The following is an 18354-nucleotide window of genomic DNA, read 5'->3' on the forward strand; positions in this document are numbered from 1 at the left end:
CGCGTTTTTGAGAAACAAAGAGGGGATATAGAATAGATGGTCTTGCCCCTCCCCAAGCAATTATTCCGAAAGAAAGAAATGATTGAATGTAAGCATAGTAAGCTAATTTAATTTCTTTTTCCATCAAAATTTCACTAATTTGTCTGAAAGCAAAGGCATATTTTTTAATATTTTGTACTAACATATCTATGTCCAGCTCAGTCAGTCGAGCCGATAAGAGCTCTACTCTATCACTCCGTACCAAGTTCAAGGTCGTACTGCACACGTGCAGCTCTTATCGTGTCGTGCGTGTTTGTTCATAGCTGAAAGTGATTTTTTATAAGTATTATTAGCTATGGCAATCTGTGACGTCTGTAAAAAATCTTCAAGTGACAAGAATGATGTGAAATGTGTAGGAGTGTGTGGCTTTGTGTTTCATGCTGACTGCATAAAGGACGATCTCGAGGCAAAGAGGACGAGGTCGACGAGAGACTACAAGTGCAAGGACTGTAGAGGTGACTCTTTTCAGAACATTGTTACTTCTGGCTCTTCGTCTGCTGATGTTCTTACTAAGGACTTCCTAATTCAGGTAATAGAAGGTTTTAAAAAGGACGTTTTTACTGAGATGAATTCCTTCAAGTCTGAGATGACCGACCTATCAGCCTCTGTTCAGTTTGTGTCGGATAAAATCGATGCTTCCAACAAGTTAATGGAGCAAATTACTTTGCAGTTTGCTGAATTAAAGAAGGAAAACGAACTTTTAAAAACTAAGAACGAATCTCTCACTAAAGAAGTTCTGGACCTGAGGGATAGGATGAGAAATCTTGAGCAGTATACCCGTATGAACAATGTTGAAGTCAGCGGTCTGCCATCTACAAGAGAGGAGAGCGTCAAAGACCTGTTGAAGGACGCGGGTGCGGCTATAGGAGTGCAGGTGCAGGACAGCGACGTCGCCATCGCGCACCGGGTGCCATCCTATGGACTCAACAGGGATCCTGCGCTGATCATCCAGTTCACGGACAGGGAGAGGAAGGCTGAGTGGCTCAACGCATACCGGAAAAAGAGGTCACTTGTTGCTCGGGGGGTAAATCAGCGGTTTCCGGCACAGCGAGTGTACATCAGCGACCACTTGTCACCGGAAAACAAAAAGTTTCTGGCAAGTTTGAAGAAGAAGTGCAGGGAGATCGGATATACGTTTGCCTGGAGTCGCGATAGCAAGTTCTTTGCGAGGAAAGCTGAGGGAGACCCTGTCAAGAAGATCTTATCATACAAGGACATTGACAATCTGGGTTAGTAAGTGAGCATTTTAAAGCAAGTTATGTTAAGTTATTTTATTATAGTTTTGAAAATTTGTATTAATAATCTTTGCTTAAAGGCAATCTTGTATGATAAGTAGGCCAATGTCAAAATTTTCTTATTCTTTAAATAGTTTTTTTAATCCCGATAGTAAAAATAAAAGTATAAATATAATTTATGCAAATATCAGAAGTTTAAGAAAAAATTTCAATAGTTTTTTACTAGAAATAAACCAAATTAAAACTAGTATAAGTATTATAGTTCTCTGTGAAACATGGATCAATAGTGACGAGGTAGATTTATTTGCCATAAAAGGTTATAATACTTTTCATTGTTGTAATGATACATACAGGTCTGGAGGTATAATTTGTTTTGTATCCAATGTCTTAAAAGTAACAAATTTAAATTTTAGTATGGTAACTGTCGATTCTTTAGTTTTAAAATTAAATTGCAACCAAATGTTTTTTAATCTTATTTGTCTATATAGATTACAAAGTTACGAAAAAAAGAACTTTATTGAAGAGTTTACTAATTTGTTTTCTAATTTATCAAATAATTGTATACTGATAGGTGATATAAACCTCGATTTATTAGACAGAAGTCAAATTGCTCTGAATTATTTGACAATGCTAAGTGGTTTGGGTTTCACACAATTTATTGACTTGCCTACACATACTAAAACATGTTTGGACCACATATTTGTAAGACACTGTAATTTATCACTTTTTGAGTCGGCCGTTTTTGACACTGATTTGACTGACCATTGTTTGCTTGGATTAAAAATAAATAGTAATGAGATCGTAGATATTGGAATTGTAGGAGCTAATACTGCTAAAGTGTACTTTGATTTTGAGTTGGTAAAGCAAAAGTTATTAAACATTAATTTCAACGACCTATTAATTATTAATGATGCCAAAGAGTGTTTTAATAGTTTTCATGATAAGTTATGATGTGAAGTGCTGTCTAGTAGTAAAAAATTTGTTAGTCATGGTAACAAGTTAGACAAAGCAAAAATAAAAAGTCCTTGGATAAATATTTCGTTAATAAAAATGTTTGAACGTAAAAAAAGATTGCATAAAGTATTTAAAAGGAGGCCTTATGACACAAACTTTGCTCAATTTTGTAAAAATGTTTGTAATAATTTAAAGGAAGAAATAAATATGGTAAAAAATACGTATTATTCTAATAAATTCCTAAGTTGTCAAGGTGACTCAGCCCAACAATGGAAGATAGTTAATGATCTAACTGGAGTGTGTAAAGATAGATTCTAAGAATGTTGACCGAGTTCAGTTAGATAACGGAGTTTTGATAACTGATCCGATCATCGTTGCGGAGCAAATAAACAAATATCTTACTACCATACAATCAGTTCAGGAATGCAGGGTTAATAAGGAGGGTCTGTTTCTTAACAATAGGTTGACGTCTTTTTTCGTTTCACCAACTTCAGTGACGGAAATAAAGGAAATTATCAATAGTTTAAAAAATAAAAAGTCTTCTGGTTTTGATAATATTAATACTTCACTCGTTAAACACATCTCTGAGATAATATCTCCCATTTTAGCACATATCGTAAATTTAAGTTTTTGTACTGGTGTATTTCCAGATAAGTTAAAAGTAAGTACAGTGATTCCTATTTTCAAAAAAGTGTCATCTTTAAAATTAGATAATCTGCGTCCAATTAGTCTGTTATCTGTATTTTCAAAGATTTTTGAGAAGTTAATGAAAATAAGACTTATTAAATATCTCAATAACATAAATTTTTTCAGTACTAATCAGTACGGTTTCAGAAAAGGTAGATCCACTGAAGATGCGCTCGTGTGTTTAACTGACTTGATATATGATAGCATGAACGAAGGAAATAAATCTACTGCTTTATTTATCGATTTTGAAAAAGCGTTTGACCTAGTAAACCACGAGACTTTGCTTCGCAAGTTGGAGGCCGCAGGTGTGAGAGGGATTGCGCTTAAATGGTTTCGTAGTTTTCTTTTTGGTCGTGAGCAGCGTGTTCGTGTGGCTGAATGTCTCAGCTCAGCGTTACCGGTTAAGCTAGGTGTTCCTCAGGGTTCTGTCATCTCAGCGACTCTTTTTTTGGTTTTTATTAACGATTTGCTGGAGTTAAACCTCAATGGAAAACCAAATGCTTTTGCTGATGACATTGCACTTTTTTACTGTCATAGAAATATTGAAACACTTTCTGAAATTCTAAATGACGATCTGCATAAATTAAGAAATTGGTGTGAATTAAATAAATTCAAAGCAAATAAATGTTAGCAAAGACAAAATATGTAAATTTTGATTTTAAAGGTTTCAATTTTTTTTCTAGTTTAAAGTATATCAATCGTTCTTGTGAGATTAGCTGTAATTGTGAGACCATTAATAAAGAGAAGGAATTCAAATATCTTGGGATAGTTTTAGATGAAAAACTTAACTGGGAAAAACATATAAATTCTTTACATAAAACACTTAAATCTTCGGTAAGAAAATTTTACTTTCTAAGAAATTTCTGCTCTACACATTTATTAAGAACGTTGTATTTTGCATTAGTTGACTCCAGACTACAATATGGGGTGGTTTGTTGGGGTGGTGCATATAAATATCTAATTCAAAAATTGCGTGTCGTTCAAAATCACTTTTTACGAATTATATTAAGAAAAAAAATCCGTGACAGTTCTTTTCCTTTGTTTATGGAGTTAAACATTTTGCCCATTCAGCATACTTATATCTATAAAGTTCTTAGATTATTTTACCAGAGAAGCGGCAATACTGGAACTACTGATCTTTTATACTTAACGCGTAATATAAATCGTAGAATATTTAGAACTCCAAAAGTATATAAATCGTCGTTTAAATGTTCATTTCGTCATAGTGGCCCTACGTTTTTTAATAAGCTACGCTTGTCAATAAAAGAATCGGTAGGACTAAGAACTTTTAGCTTTAAGGTAAAAATATGGTTGTTTTCTTTGAGTAATTTGTAATTATTTTTAATTATTGTAATTTAGAACAATAAAATTTAAAACTTTAATATTGCTAAAATAGTTTTGATATTTTTTAAAAATTATTAATTGTATTGCTTTATTAAATATAACAGTGTAATGGTGGCTGTATAACTTAATGTATTTGTAGTGTGATACAAAGAACAGACGTCACAGTGAGCGGCTCTGTGTCATTCAATTGAAAATCTGGACTCTAGCTTTTTTGTTGTTATTCTTTTTTGGAAATCTGGCCGCAATACTTGTAAACGTGGCCAGTTCTTATTCCGTAGAAAGAGTTTTTGTTCTTTTTTATATGTAAAAAAATGCTGGAATAAATCATTATTTCATTTTTTCATTTATTTCATATGGTGGGTCCAGGTCATCCGAAAATAAAAAATTACTCCAAGGTATTTATAGTAATCCACCTTCTCTACTTCCTCGCATGTACACGTATTAATCAGATAGTTGTTACCACAACTATGAATAACCAAGTTTTGTAAATTATAATCTGTACTATTTCTTAAGGAAATCGGCATAAACTTTGTTTTTGTTATATTAAGAGAAAGGACATTTTGGTCAAGCCAAGTTTTTAAAAGAGTAAGATCACTTGATGCTTTTGCCTGTACTTCTGGCCAAGACTTTCCTCTTAAAAAACAAGGGTGTCATCAGCAAATAAGAATAATTTACCATTTAAATGCAATTTTGATATATTTTTTATATAAATTAAAAATAAAATTGGACCAAGAGTGCTGCCCTGGACCACACCGTATTCCACTGGTAGTGTATCACTGTTTATACCTGTCTACCACCAATAGACACACATTGTAACCTATCGGTGAGATAGCTCCGAAACCATGAGAGAGCAGCGCCGCGAACCCCAATATGTTCAAGCTTCAATAGTAATTTGCTTCTGTCTACGGAATCAAAAGCCTTTTTTAAATCCAGAAAAATTAACATTGAACGCGTTCCATCCGAAATGCTATCATTTATCTCTCTATTGACGTCAAAAAGAACGTTTGTGATGTTTTTGTCATTCCTAAACCTGTACAGAGAGTCACACAGTATTTCGTTTTCTTGGAGATATGTAACTAGTTGATCTTTTACTATGCGCTCTAATACTTTTGAAAATACACTCAACAGGGACATTGGGCGGAAGTTGTTTTTATCATTGAACTCGTTGAACTTATGTAGAGGGAATACTTTTGCCAACTTGAAGAAATTTGGAAAAACGCCATTTAAGATACTTATATTGATTAAATGAAGTAAGGGTGGAAGAAAAAACTGGATATTTAGTTTTAGAATATTGGCCGAAACATCATTGAGGCCCGGCGCAGACCCTCCCCGCAGTCCAGCCACCTGATGAATGATGTCCAATTCTGTCACAGTGTGAAATGTAAAGTCAGTGTTCTGTCTATAGTCAGCATCATTTATAACTGGATGACCTCCCGTATTGATTTCATTTGCTAGATTCTGTCCCACGGCCCCAAAGAAAAAATTGAAATCGTTAGTTATTTGTTTTAATAAATTCGGTGTGACAACAGATGCCGTAGACAAATATTTACTAATGGGAAATGATTCTCGACTTTTAGATCTCCCTGCTAATTCATTGACTATTCCCCAAAATAATTTGGGATTGCCGTTGGAATGAATGATTTTGGTTCTATAATAGTCCCTTTTAGCTTTTTTCAGCGAAGAACTTAAAAATCTTCTGTAGTTTTGATATTGATTGCGTAAAACAACATTAAATGGCTGTTTTTTATATTTTTCTACTCAACCCATCCCGAGTACGAATACAACGAACGAGATCAGAAGTAATCCATGGTTTTAGTTTTTTTGTTTCTGGCAGAGTTAATTTTTATTGGTTTTTTAGCAGTTAATATTGAATTTTGAACTTTCTCCTTAAATATATTAGCACATTGATTAACATCAAAACATGTTAAGACGGGAGTCCAGTCGACAAGTGACAAATTGTTAGTCAGCGTGCGTGGTCGGTAAAAGTGTGGGGCGTATAGTTGTCGGCGTGAATATCAGGGCGGGGCAGAGCCGCTGCAGAGATAGTGAGTCCAGTGCTGTAGTAGTCAGTTATATTTGTCTGCATCACAGCTGATCTTACTCTATTTATATCACTGATCCTCACAAATATATGATCCAGACAAGATTGAAGGTTGTTTGACACTCTAGTAGGTTTAGAAATACACTGTGTGAGCCAAGCGCCATGCAGACAGCTTAAATATCTATTAGTCATTGAATTAGTCTTCAATAAGTCTATATTAATATCTCCAACAAATATGCATGTTTTATTTAGTCCAGTACTGTCATAGTAGTTTTCTAGTCCATCCAAAAATAATTCAAGATTACTGTCGTGGGTTCTGTATAAAGCAAGTAAGTTAAACATTTTATTTGAGTAAGTAAAGTCCAATCCGATACCATAAACGTCACCTAACGCTATCTGAGCAGCCTTTACTGATAACCGTTTGTTTACTAATATAATAAGTCCATCGTTTTGGTTCCGTTGTGTGTTAGTAATTAACATATCAAATCCCTGAACGTGTACGTGCTCTTCTCCTCCCCTCAGCCAACACTCCGACATAATTACCAAATCAAGTGTATGACAAAACTCGTTTAAGTATACCATTAATTCATCAAAATTTTTTGAGAAGCTTCTTATGTTTGTATGAAAAATTCTTAAACAATCACTGCCGTTATCATGAAAAAAATCTAAACAGCTATCATAACTTTCCAGTTCAAGGCATTTGAAAGGAATATTGTCATCAAAAACGTCACCCAGCATGAGCGGTGTCATCACAGCCTCACATCATTCTGCCTGCCCAGTACAAGAATAATATTTAAATGAAGTGCTAACTCGTGCCATTGTCTAAAACTAAAATTATATCTTTAAAGTATTATGAATATTTTCTGTGTCAATCTAAACAGGAATCTAATCAATGAAATGAACAAAATTTACTTGTTTAAGACAAAATTAAGTCATAATAAAAAAGTCTTTTAGTTACATTATGTGTATATACATAAATTAGTACAAAAATATCATTAAAACCAAAACTAATTCCACTTATAATACTAAAAGTATACTAAATGGTAAGAAATCTCTGTACATTGTGCAACTTCAGCCGTGATTAAATGTGAACAAAGAAAAAATATATAATATTAATTCAACTTTACTCTAAATTATACACTTGTAGGGAGAAATTATATTCGAAACCAACAAATAATGAGAACATTACTACAACTCTTCGACTCTTAAAATAATGATACTGAATACAGAGTACAACATTATGCTATGGACAAGTAAACGACAAGTTTAAAATAATAATTGTTACATAATAATTAATGATAAGGATAATATTTACACTATATAGGCTATATAGGCCTTAGCGCATCAATCATATAAACTGATTCTTGTGTGATGACATTGAAGCTAAACATTGCATAAGATCTTGTTGTTATTTTATTTTTAACTGTTAGTCCTAATACTTGTATAATTATATAATCAAAGAGGAAAAGTCAGTTTGAGATTCATAATAAATAAAATGGTTTAACAAAATTTTAGTGAACCGTGGTTAAATTATAATAATGAATAATACATAACTCATTAAATCATGATTAAGTAATAGTACAAGCGTCAAATATGCATAAATTTAATTTATTTACTTCGGTTAAAACATACAAGCTGAATTATAAGTATTCATTCTAAATTTTGTTACTCATAGCATGTTTTCTGATACTACTTTATTAGCATTAGTGTTGGCAGATATGATACTTTGATAGAGATAAAGGAATTTTACGTTGACAAGGTATAAAATAGCAATGTGTTTTGATCAAATAAATCTTTTATAATCTAAATAATAAAATAATTTTATTCTGTGGTCTATAAAGTAAATAAATATTGTGTAGCCCATAAATATATATATTCAGCAGCCAATGAATAATAATATTTAAATATTTAAAAGTTCTATGATTACTTGTCAAAGCGGTCTAGGTCCTTGAGCTGAAGCACCCGGATAGAAGGCTCGCCCTCAGCAGGCTTGATCAGCCCTTTGTTGTTGAAGAAGCCAGCGTAGTGGATCCTCTTCTCCCGCTGCATCCTCCGGGCGCGTCCTAGCAGAGTCTTGTTGTGGGGTGTTAGCTGTTCATTAATGAACACTTGGCTCTCTGGAAGCGATTCTGAGATCTGCGTAGACTTGAGGCCTCGCTTGCCCTTTGACGCGGCCAACCACGCTTCCCTCATCCTCCGGGAGACAAACTGCACTATTATTGGTGCATAGGCATGTTTCTTTGAGAAAAGCCGAAGTCGATGCGCTACCGATATGTCTGTTACAGCATAATCAACCCCGAGCACGCAAGCTACTTTCTCAAGTACAGTGTATATATCTTCTCCCTCGGTAGTTGGTAACCCGATAATTTCTATATTTGCACATCGAGAGTGCTGCTCAGATTCATTGAGACGCCGCTGCAGATCCTGGACTTCATCCTGTAATTTGCCATTGTCCTCCTCCAGCTTGGCACAACGACGCTGAAGTTCGATGTGGTTATCTTCCATCGCCGCACATCTTTCGTTTAACCTTTGAAACTCCTCCCGCAACGAGTCAATCGATCCTCTCACCTGACTTATATTAGTGTTTATTTTAGTGTCCATAGAGCAAATAGCGTCCAGGATAGTTTTTGTCCCGTCTGCGGCGTCATCATTACTTTTATTAGATACCGTTAACGCGGATTCTCCCTTACACAATTCACACTTCCAGCTCTTAACTCTCTGCTTGGTTAAGCTCTGAGAGGAACCTAGGTTGGTACACAAAGAGTGGAAGAGCAATGCGCATTGCGCAATCGACGCACTTAATTACAATGTCACTAGCTATAATGTTAACAGCGCACTTTCCGCACTTTTCTGACATGATAATTAAATGAAATAAATTGAAAAATAAAGTAATTTAAATATAATTTAACCTGTATCCACAGATACGGCCAGCACAGCACTTAGAACTTATGGGCAAGGATATGACCGGCACTAGAGATAACGACGACGATCCGTTCTGCTCGGCGGACTGATAACGATTAGTATCTGTTCATAGTAAATATGCTTATTGAAACCAACAAATCTAACATATTCTACAAATAAAATCTTGATTTTTTCAATTTCTTAAAGAGATGACTCAAAATTTTTATTCTGAAATCTAAATTCTGAGACAAATTTTGTTTGCTTCTTGTCTCCATATTGTAATTTTCTAAGCAGATTATTCAAATGTGTTAATTTATTTCGACGTTTCTGTCGTTTAGGTCTTACATACAAAATTAAATTACAATCTCTACAAACTAATCTTTTATCACTAATTTCTCTTCTATTACAGCACTTGTAACAGTTGGCATTATACACTTCTTTATTCATTTATACAGAAAGAATTTTATTATAAATGCAAATTATGGAACTAACTGCCGAGATATCAATTTTTTAGCACAAATGTTTGTGTTTACACTTCTACAACAGAGATGAATAGAAATAATTTCATTCTTTTGTACAATTATTTAGGATATTAAGTGTATGATTATAAAGATTATTACGAAAGAAATCGGGATTTTTCAGTGGTGAAAGAGTATATTTTTGAAGTTTTAGAAGGAATGAAAAAGAATAATATGAACATCACCAATTACTGAATTTCTCTAATATCGGTCTTAATTACGTCATATGATAAAAATTTCTCAGAAACAACGACAACATAACAAATCGCATTTGTAACAGCATTTTGATAATCCATATTGATAATTATATCGTTCTTTTGACCAGAAATATTTATCAAACTCTTTGTTGTATCAATGACATAAATGGGCCTAATTGCTATAAATTCTTTGGGATTGTAATACATTTCCATATTTTTGTAGTAAACTTTCTTAAAATCTTGATACATCTGATACATAATTCTGAAAAGTTTAACATCAACTGGCATATCATTTCCAGTTTTTGTTTTTAATATCGCATCATCTTCAGCTCTTATGAAACTAATGTAAAATCCACCTTTATAGATTGTAAAATTTACATTTTCAAAGAATCCTAAGCCGAAGTGTGCTAAATCACCGGCCGCTTCAAATTGTCCAAATTTAAAAGTTGATTAAAAACTATTTGAAAATACGTCACTTTTGGAATAAGATATGGTTCTTTAATAGTAATTAATTGACCACAATTTTCAATTTCTTCTATCAATTTATTGTGTCGTCTTACTTCAATTTTAGAGAATAAAAATGGCATAAAATTATCAATTAATCTGACATCATTTATTCCAAGATATGCTTGACTATCTTTGTTTTGTTAAAGTTCCAGAAATATAAAACTAAAATTTAGACGAGCAAAAACTCCAAACTCAATATTAAATTCGGTTTTTTTCTCGGTTCATTCAAATGTTGTTTACTAACTGGATACAAATTTTTAAACTCCGCCCTCTCAATATCGCCTGAACACTTTTTGTAGTCCACCATTTATTAAGAAAATATTTCACATTTTTACGAAATTTGTGTCATTTTTTAATCGATTTAATGTACGTTTTTATAAGAAAAGATATAAATTTAAGTAAAATAATTAAAAAGATTAGATTCATTTATTAATGATCAACTTCATCATAATTGGGATTTTTTGCTTTAAATTTTGCAATTTCGGCCACATATTTCAATAAAATTTGCACAGGATGGTAACCGCTATCTATAATATTGTTCCAATCAACTGAATCTTTAAATTCTTCCAAAATTCCTGTTTTCAAATGTTGATAAAGGCAAATAACAAACATGTGCTCTTTCAATTGATAATGTGTATTTTCTTTAATGAGTTCTGAGGACAAATTTTGATATTTTGCAATGTTATACCAATTTAACCTATTAATGTATAATCGCATCATATCTTCAGGTTATTCGTATATTGCAGAAATATCATCCCAATGTTCCTTTTTTAAATCTCGTTCATGTTGCATTATAAAAAGATCGAAAGCACTGTAATGTCCAGCCATCTCTATTTATTAGGAAAAATTTCAAGTTTTTATAAATTGGGTCTTTTTAGTGTCACATTCAGCACATTTTCCAGAAATTCTCTTAACGTCATTGATTTTTGCATAATATTTTATATCGTTTGTTGCAGTTTTTGCCTTACACCTCACACAATATATGAGTGCCATTTATATAAGGAAATCTAGTCATCATAACCGCCTAATCCATTAAATCTGTTGTAAATATTTTCAAAAGTTTTATTAACATCTTGTTTACATTTATTGAAATTATCCGTTAATTTATTTAATTTATCAACTAGGTCAGAATTATAAGCACCGATTTTATCAACAATTTTATCAATATTTTGAAAGGTTTCACGAATATAGTCTTTATGTGTATTGAAATCTTGCTCAAATTTTAAAAGTTTTTCACTAATTTCATCACAATTTTCTATAGATCTTTTATTTCTGGATTTAACCTTTCATATACTTCTGTTGTTGTAAAACCTTTAACATGTTGTTTATGGTTCTCATAATTTTTGTTTAGTTTATCAAACATTTTAATATGATTATCTAATTGCTCTTTTACGATAGCATCAAATGGAAAAATTCCTTTACTAACACCGATAATTCTTCTTCCCTTAAAATCTAAGGCATTTTCAACATTTGGACTATTTAAATCAGCAATATCGATATTTTCTGATAATGTTAGAGGTTTTAAAATTTGTTCTTTGACAACAACATCATGTTTGTCATTACCAGGTTTTACTCCAACAATTCTTTTTTTATTAACCAAACTAACATAATTCTTTTCAACTTTGATCGCATCAGTAATGGTATCGGCATATTCAAAACGAGACATTAAATTTTTTCAAAGTTTTTTTGCTCCAGCATCAAAAACTTTTTCCATCTTTACAATATTTTTTTTGAATTCTCCTTTTAAATCCGCTATTTTTACAGCGAGCACATATGAATTTGTATCAATGTGATGTAATAAATTTGCGAGTTGTTATCATATTCTGCTATAAAATCTTCAATTTTTATATCAATAACATCCGAATCTGGAAGGTTTTGTAATACATTTTCAATCTTGTTATCAAACTCATTTCTAAAATTATTTTCATCAAAATTTATGTTCAAACTATCTACTTTGTTTTGAATAATTTCATCAATATTTTTAATATTTTCAGAGATAAATTGTGTTCCAAACTCATCAAAAATATTTTACGAATCCATATTTATTAATTAATAATTTGTTGACAACTTCTTTAAAATCTTTACCATTAGTCAGTTCATTGAAAACAAAAACACATAAATGACCACAAATTGGGGGATATTTACAGTCTTGAATCTGAGAGTCATTGTAGTAGACGTTTGATTTTTTCAAATATATGATTAATTCTTTCGGTGGTTTGTCCTCAATTCTTCCATATGAATAAAAATAATATGTATTCTTATCATTTTTATAATAACAAATCCAATGCGTTTCCCATCCCATAATCGAGTCTAAATTCAAAATTCCACATTCAAATTTCTTAACTTTATTTTCTCCAACATCTAATAAATCTTTAAAAATCAACCATTATTAATTTCTTTAATTGATTATACGTAAATTCTATTCTAACGCCTTCTTCGCTTTTCTTGTGTTTTTCTAGTTTATTGTATTGTTTATTCGTTAAAAATATTTTATCTTCACCATTTTTTAGTTGATGTATTTTAAATTGAATACTAACAGGCATTTTCTTTTTAAAAGCAGATTTTATTTTTTCATTCTGATTTGTACTAAAATTTACGTTCACAGATTGTTTCTCCATTTATATAGCTAAAATTTCAAGTTCTCTTCGATTCCCATTTCTAGTTTTCTTTTCAAAAACATTGCTCCAGCTGTTGGAATTGCGACTAATTTCTCACTTAAACTAGCATCTTTTGATAACAATCGATCCATTGCCTTATCTTGTAAAGTTTTATCTGCAATATGCCTAGAATTTGTGTCTCTATGTTTTGCATAAAAAATATCGTGTTCCATAAAGCATATTTATATTTTGGCAATTCAAACTCTTCTACTTCGGATTCGGGAATTGAAATATCGGCAAATTGTCGTACAACTGGAACCAAAAACATCAAATTTTGATTATCACTTAAAACGTTTTCAATTTTACCCTCAATTTAATTTTTACCCTTCTTTTAATTGCAGAAGTTACAGGTTGATTAATTTTTTTAATAAATTCTTGTTCCTTTTCATTAATTCTAATCTGTTTTTTTTTAATTCTTTGATTCATTTCTTTTCGATTTGATCAAGTTTTTTTGCATCTTCAGAAGTTACGTTCGCCATTTATTTAGAAAATTTTTGAAACGAGAACGTGTAACGTGAAACGTAAAAACGTGAACGTGAAACGAGAACGTGGCAAGAGAACGTGGAACGTGAAAACATGAATGTGAAACGTGAAACATTAAACATGAACTTGCAACTAACCACAGACTTGTCGTTTTTTCTGTTAATTTCATAATGTAAATAAAAATTAAAGATAATGTAAAAATAATTGTAACAAATATTTTATCCAGTAGACCCCAGAACACCATTTATATTTACCATTTTTAGGCTTCAAAGTTAGATTAATTGTTAAATATCCATAGTCTTCTTCCCAAATTTCATCACATAACTCGTTCAAGTGATCAAAACGCATATCAGATCCAACATAATTATTGTAAATGTTTCTAGTATAGTGATCATCTTGTTTAAAAACACACAAGAGATTCAAATTATTTCTTATAACTTGTTTATCAACCTTTGAAAAGTATTGAGAAAGATAAATACAATATATATTTTTATGACGAGACATTACGAAATATTCCTTAATAACGTCTTGATTTTCTAAAATACAGTCAACAAAAACGATGAAAAGATTTGGTTTACATTCACTTAATGAAACTATATCCTCCGAAGCATTACAAAAATGTGATACCTTTTTACTTAAGTTTTTCACAATATTTTCAAATCTGTCTTGCTTTATACGCATCTTGTTCCAAAGATTTACTAAATAAAAAAAAACAAAAACAAATTTGAATAAGGAATCAACCTATTGTAGATGAAATTCAATAATAAAGTTGTTTTTCTTCATCCACCAACAATCTGATTGGTTGATCTTTCTTATTTTCTTCAAACGTTTGTAGCTTTTTTATCTGATCTTTTTGCTTTAAAAATTTCTCCATTTTAATAGCGAAAATGAAATTGTTTAAATTGACTTCAGAAAGCTCTGAATTAGTTTTAAACTTTGAAAACTCTGTTCATTTAGATGAAGAATCAAATTATTTTATTGGTTTAAGTGGTTTTTATTCTGATAATATTGTAATAAATATTTGTGTAAGTTCTCCTTATTGTATAGGATTTAGTGAAAAGAACATATCAAAATATTATGGTTTAAATAAAGGATATTATACCTTCGATCAAATAAAAAATTCCTTTAAACATTATCTGAAAACATTCAAACAATCAGATAAATCTTTAAACTTTGACGAAAACAAATTTGAAATGCAAAAGAATTTTCTCTTTAACAAAATTCAAATAAAATTACCAGTAAGAATTATTTTTGTCAGCAATTATAGTAGATTTATTAGGGTTTTTTCATGAGATAATTGAGCCAAATCAGATATATTTAGGAAATAATACGCCAAAATTTAGACCGTTAGATGTAATTGAAGTACATTGTACTCTCGTTGAACTTATTTTTTGAAAATCATACCGAACATCTACACAAATAATCGGAAATATTGTACACATTTTACTCAAATGTTGCTTATGGATCAAAAATCTGTGAAAAAGCGAATGAAATCGATTATATTCCAGTTAGAAAAAATATTAAAAGAATTCAAAAAATCGTTCTGATTATTCAAGACTGAAGGAAATTTATAGAAAAATGAGAGTAAAACAGCAATATATTTATGACTACAAGTTACTAATTAAACTAGAAAACTCGTTACAAGCTATCATAAATAATGTCGATAATGACGAAAAAACCTCTTTTGAATGTATAAATTACAAGAGTCTATCCCGAGAAAATATTAAAAAACACACTATTTTCGTTAATAAATTTTATAAAACTCTCGAAATATTATATTTTGTTTGTAAACGTTTTTGAAATTATGATTAATTCTTCCACATTCACACTCAAAGGGCTTATAAAAAATTACTCTTATACAATCTTTACAATATGCTTTCATTTTATCCTTACTATAATGTCAATGGTGAATTCAGAAATATTCTTGATTTCTTTACAACGAGGACATTCCTCCCCTTCTAAAGTTATTTTTTCAATTTTATCGTATAATTGTCTGTAATATTACTACGACAAACTTTACACATATACAATAATCCGTCTTTGGAATTTTTTTTTATAAAATTCTTGATGATCTTTTATTTCCTTGCACATTGAACACTTCTTTTGAGCCTCCATTTATATAGAAAGAAATTATAGCTTTGACTTCCTCAATTCATATTCTTGGAAATTTTCGGTTATTTCTTCATTATTTAAATCTTTTATGCTATAAGTTTTTTTATGCTATAGGATTTGAATTATTAATTTGATAAATCACAAAGATTTCTCTTGACCAATTGTTCTTATATTTGTTCGAAAATGCTTGTTTATTACTAACAATTGTTACATGATCATTAATTTTAAATTTAGTTTTCGTGTGAATATCTGGTAGAACATACTTGAAAACTGTCTCTAATTACTCCTTTTCTGCATCTTTAGCTACGTCTTTAGGCTTCATTTTGATCGTGCTATGAACAGTATTATTATAATTTGTGACTATTTTTTGAAGAATTCAATCCATTTCAGGTTTTTATTAATCTCAAATATAACTTTCATTCTCTCATTTTGAGATATGTTATATCTCTCTACAATACTTGATTTCTCTTCGTTTTCAGAATGATAAATCTTAATGTTATATTTCCTCAAAACATTATTAAATTCTTTATTTTTAAACTCTAAACCCTTATCTGTATGCAATAGATTTGGAGGTATGTGATCGATTTTTACTGCACCTTTTACTATATCTTCGAAAGCTTTTGAAATATCCTTACCGTTTTTTCTTTTACTTTCTCTTGACCAAGTATATTTTGAGAAAGTATCATAAGTATCTTAAGTCATCTTAAGTACTTAAATCCATCATTTTGATCCGAATAATTGGACATTATAACTAAATCTGCTGCCCATAAATCATCAATTCCTAATGTTGTAATTTTACTATATTTAAATTTCTTTCGTACTTGCGTATGAATTTCATTAGCTTCAATCTCTTTCTCTTCTTTATTCTTCAATTCTTTTTTAACAGGTTTTTCATTAGGATTTATAAATTTACTTCATTTGTCTTACATTTTGTATATTTTGCAGCATTTCTATACAATCCACTGTAAGTTTAAACAATTTTAGAATCAATATTTTTAGTTTTTTTTCTTACATTTGTGACAGTGAATGAAATCATCTTCCATTTATACGTCAACGTTTCCAAGTTTATTTAATTAATCTAATATATCAGATTTCGCTTCATTTTTATAGCCATACGGTACTGTTTCGATCTTATTTTCTAAGACAATTCTAATGTGAAAACTTCCACAGTGACGCTCGGGTACTTTTTGGACCGTATCAGCAATTTTTCACTATGAAATATATATTTATCTGTTTAAAGAGGCGTTATTTTTCCAAATCCATTACGGTCCAATAATTCTGACACTCGCAAATGTTATGGTAATTTTGAAATTTTGCCCATTGTTGGGTCAATTGAGGAAGACGATGTTTCCACTTCTGTAGACTACCTTCAACTACAACTTGATGAATAAAACCATGAAATTTTCCTATTCATGATATTTATTTTTTTACTTTATAGGAATAAAACTATATTTTTCATAAAAAAATGTTGTAATAAAGTTCTTTTTAGAGAGGAATACACACAAAAAAATGAGTCTAAATGAGTTCTAAGTGTTTTTGAATGTTCGTCCGTAAGATTATTTAATTTAGTTCAAATATTGACAAAGCTGCATGCATATCACGATATTCTGATCCTATATTTCTTGCATATAATGGTAAAGGTATAAGTTTTCAGGAAAATTTAATTTAGTAAATATTAGGAATATATGTAATTTTCTTTCTTAAATTAGTTTGCTTTTAATCATATAATTAAAAAAAAACTATATAGTTTCAAATAAGTTATATGTTTTTGAATAATAACTATTTAATTAAATATTCTGATGGAACACCTTTCACTCGTAGTTAATTTGTTTAGAAGATACAGGCACACTCTGTAGTTAGGTAATAAGGCTCGGTTGAGATAAAAAACTACGTACATAACATTAAAATTCACAATTTTTTTTAATTATATATGTTTTTATTTTTGTGTTTATTTTATTAGAACCTCGTTTAAGTTAATTGTTTTGACCATTACAAAAACAGTCTGAACAACTCCATAATATTTTTACAATGTAGAGGTTGCAGATTGACGCCTTCTAAAAGTCAATGCTTTCTGACACGTTTGAGTCGGCAAGGTTCTGCATTATATTACTGAAGGCGTGATGTTTATAAATTTGTATTTGAAATATAAATTTAAATGTTATATCTAATCCTTCGATCTCTTTTACAGAAGAGGCGGCGCCCTGCCAAGGCTCTATGGCGGCTAGCAGGAACACGAGGCGGCTGGAAGATGGATCTATACCTCCTGTAAGTAGGCTATTGAAAAAAGGAGTACAATAATGCGTTATAATACACAAGCCTTCATATTAAAAATACGTTAATCTGTCGTTCCAAGGTGTGTCAGTTGAATAGGATATATGTAATATTGTACTTCAAATACTTATTTTGTCACAAAAAGTACTTGCTCCGCCGGGACTCGAATCGGGATCTCTCACTTGCCGGGAGAATGTGCTACCATTACACCACAGAGCCCTTACTTTTTACGATTCAATTATATTGTATTTGGCCGTATCTGTCACATATGCGATTAAATAACTAAACTAACACATGATCGGAAGACCAAATACCTGTCAAACTACTTTTGTTTACATTATTTACATTTGGAAATATAAATGGCATTAACATTTTGCAACATCTGCTGTCTTTCTTTTGACAACTGCC

At 30.9% G+C, this 18354-nt stretch overlaps 1 protein-coding gene across 1 annotated transcript; it reads left to right on the top strand.

The window, feature by feature from the left end:
* Positions 1-334: 334 nt before the first annotated feature.
* On the top strand, positions 335-1273 carry LOC124355710. Its single transcript, XM_046806868.1, has one exon. The coding sequence runs from the start codon at positions 335-337 to the stop codon at positions 1271-1273; it is 939 nt and encodes a 312-aa protein (XP_046662824.1).
* Positions 1274-18354: the final 17081 nt, after the last annotated feature.

The sequence above is a fragment of the Homalodisca vitripennis genome, chromosome 2 (genome assembly GCF_021130785.1).
Source record: "Homalodisca vitripennis isolate AUS2020 chromosome 2, UT_GWSS_2.1, whole genome shotgun sequence".
In the NCBI taxonomy this organism is placed as follows: Eukaryota; Metazoa; Arthropoda; class Insecta; order Hemiptera; family Cicadellidae; genus Homalodisca; species Homalodisca vitripennis.

Excerpts from the sequence above, each read along its gene's own strand:
- LOC124355710 (XM_046806868.1), top strand. The coding sequence starts at position 335 with ATGGCAATCTGTGACGTCTGTAAAAAATCTTCAAGTGACAAGAATGAT.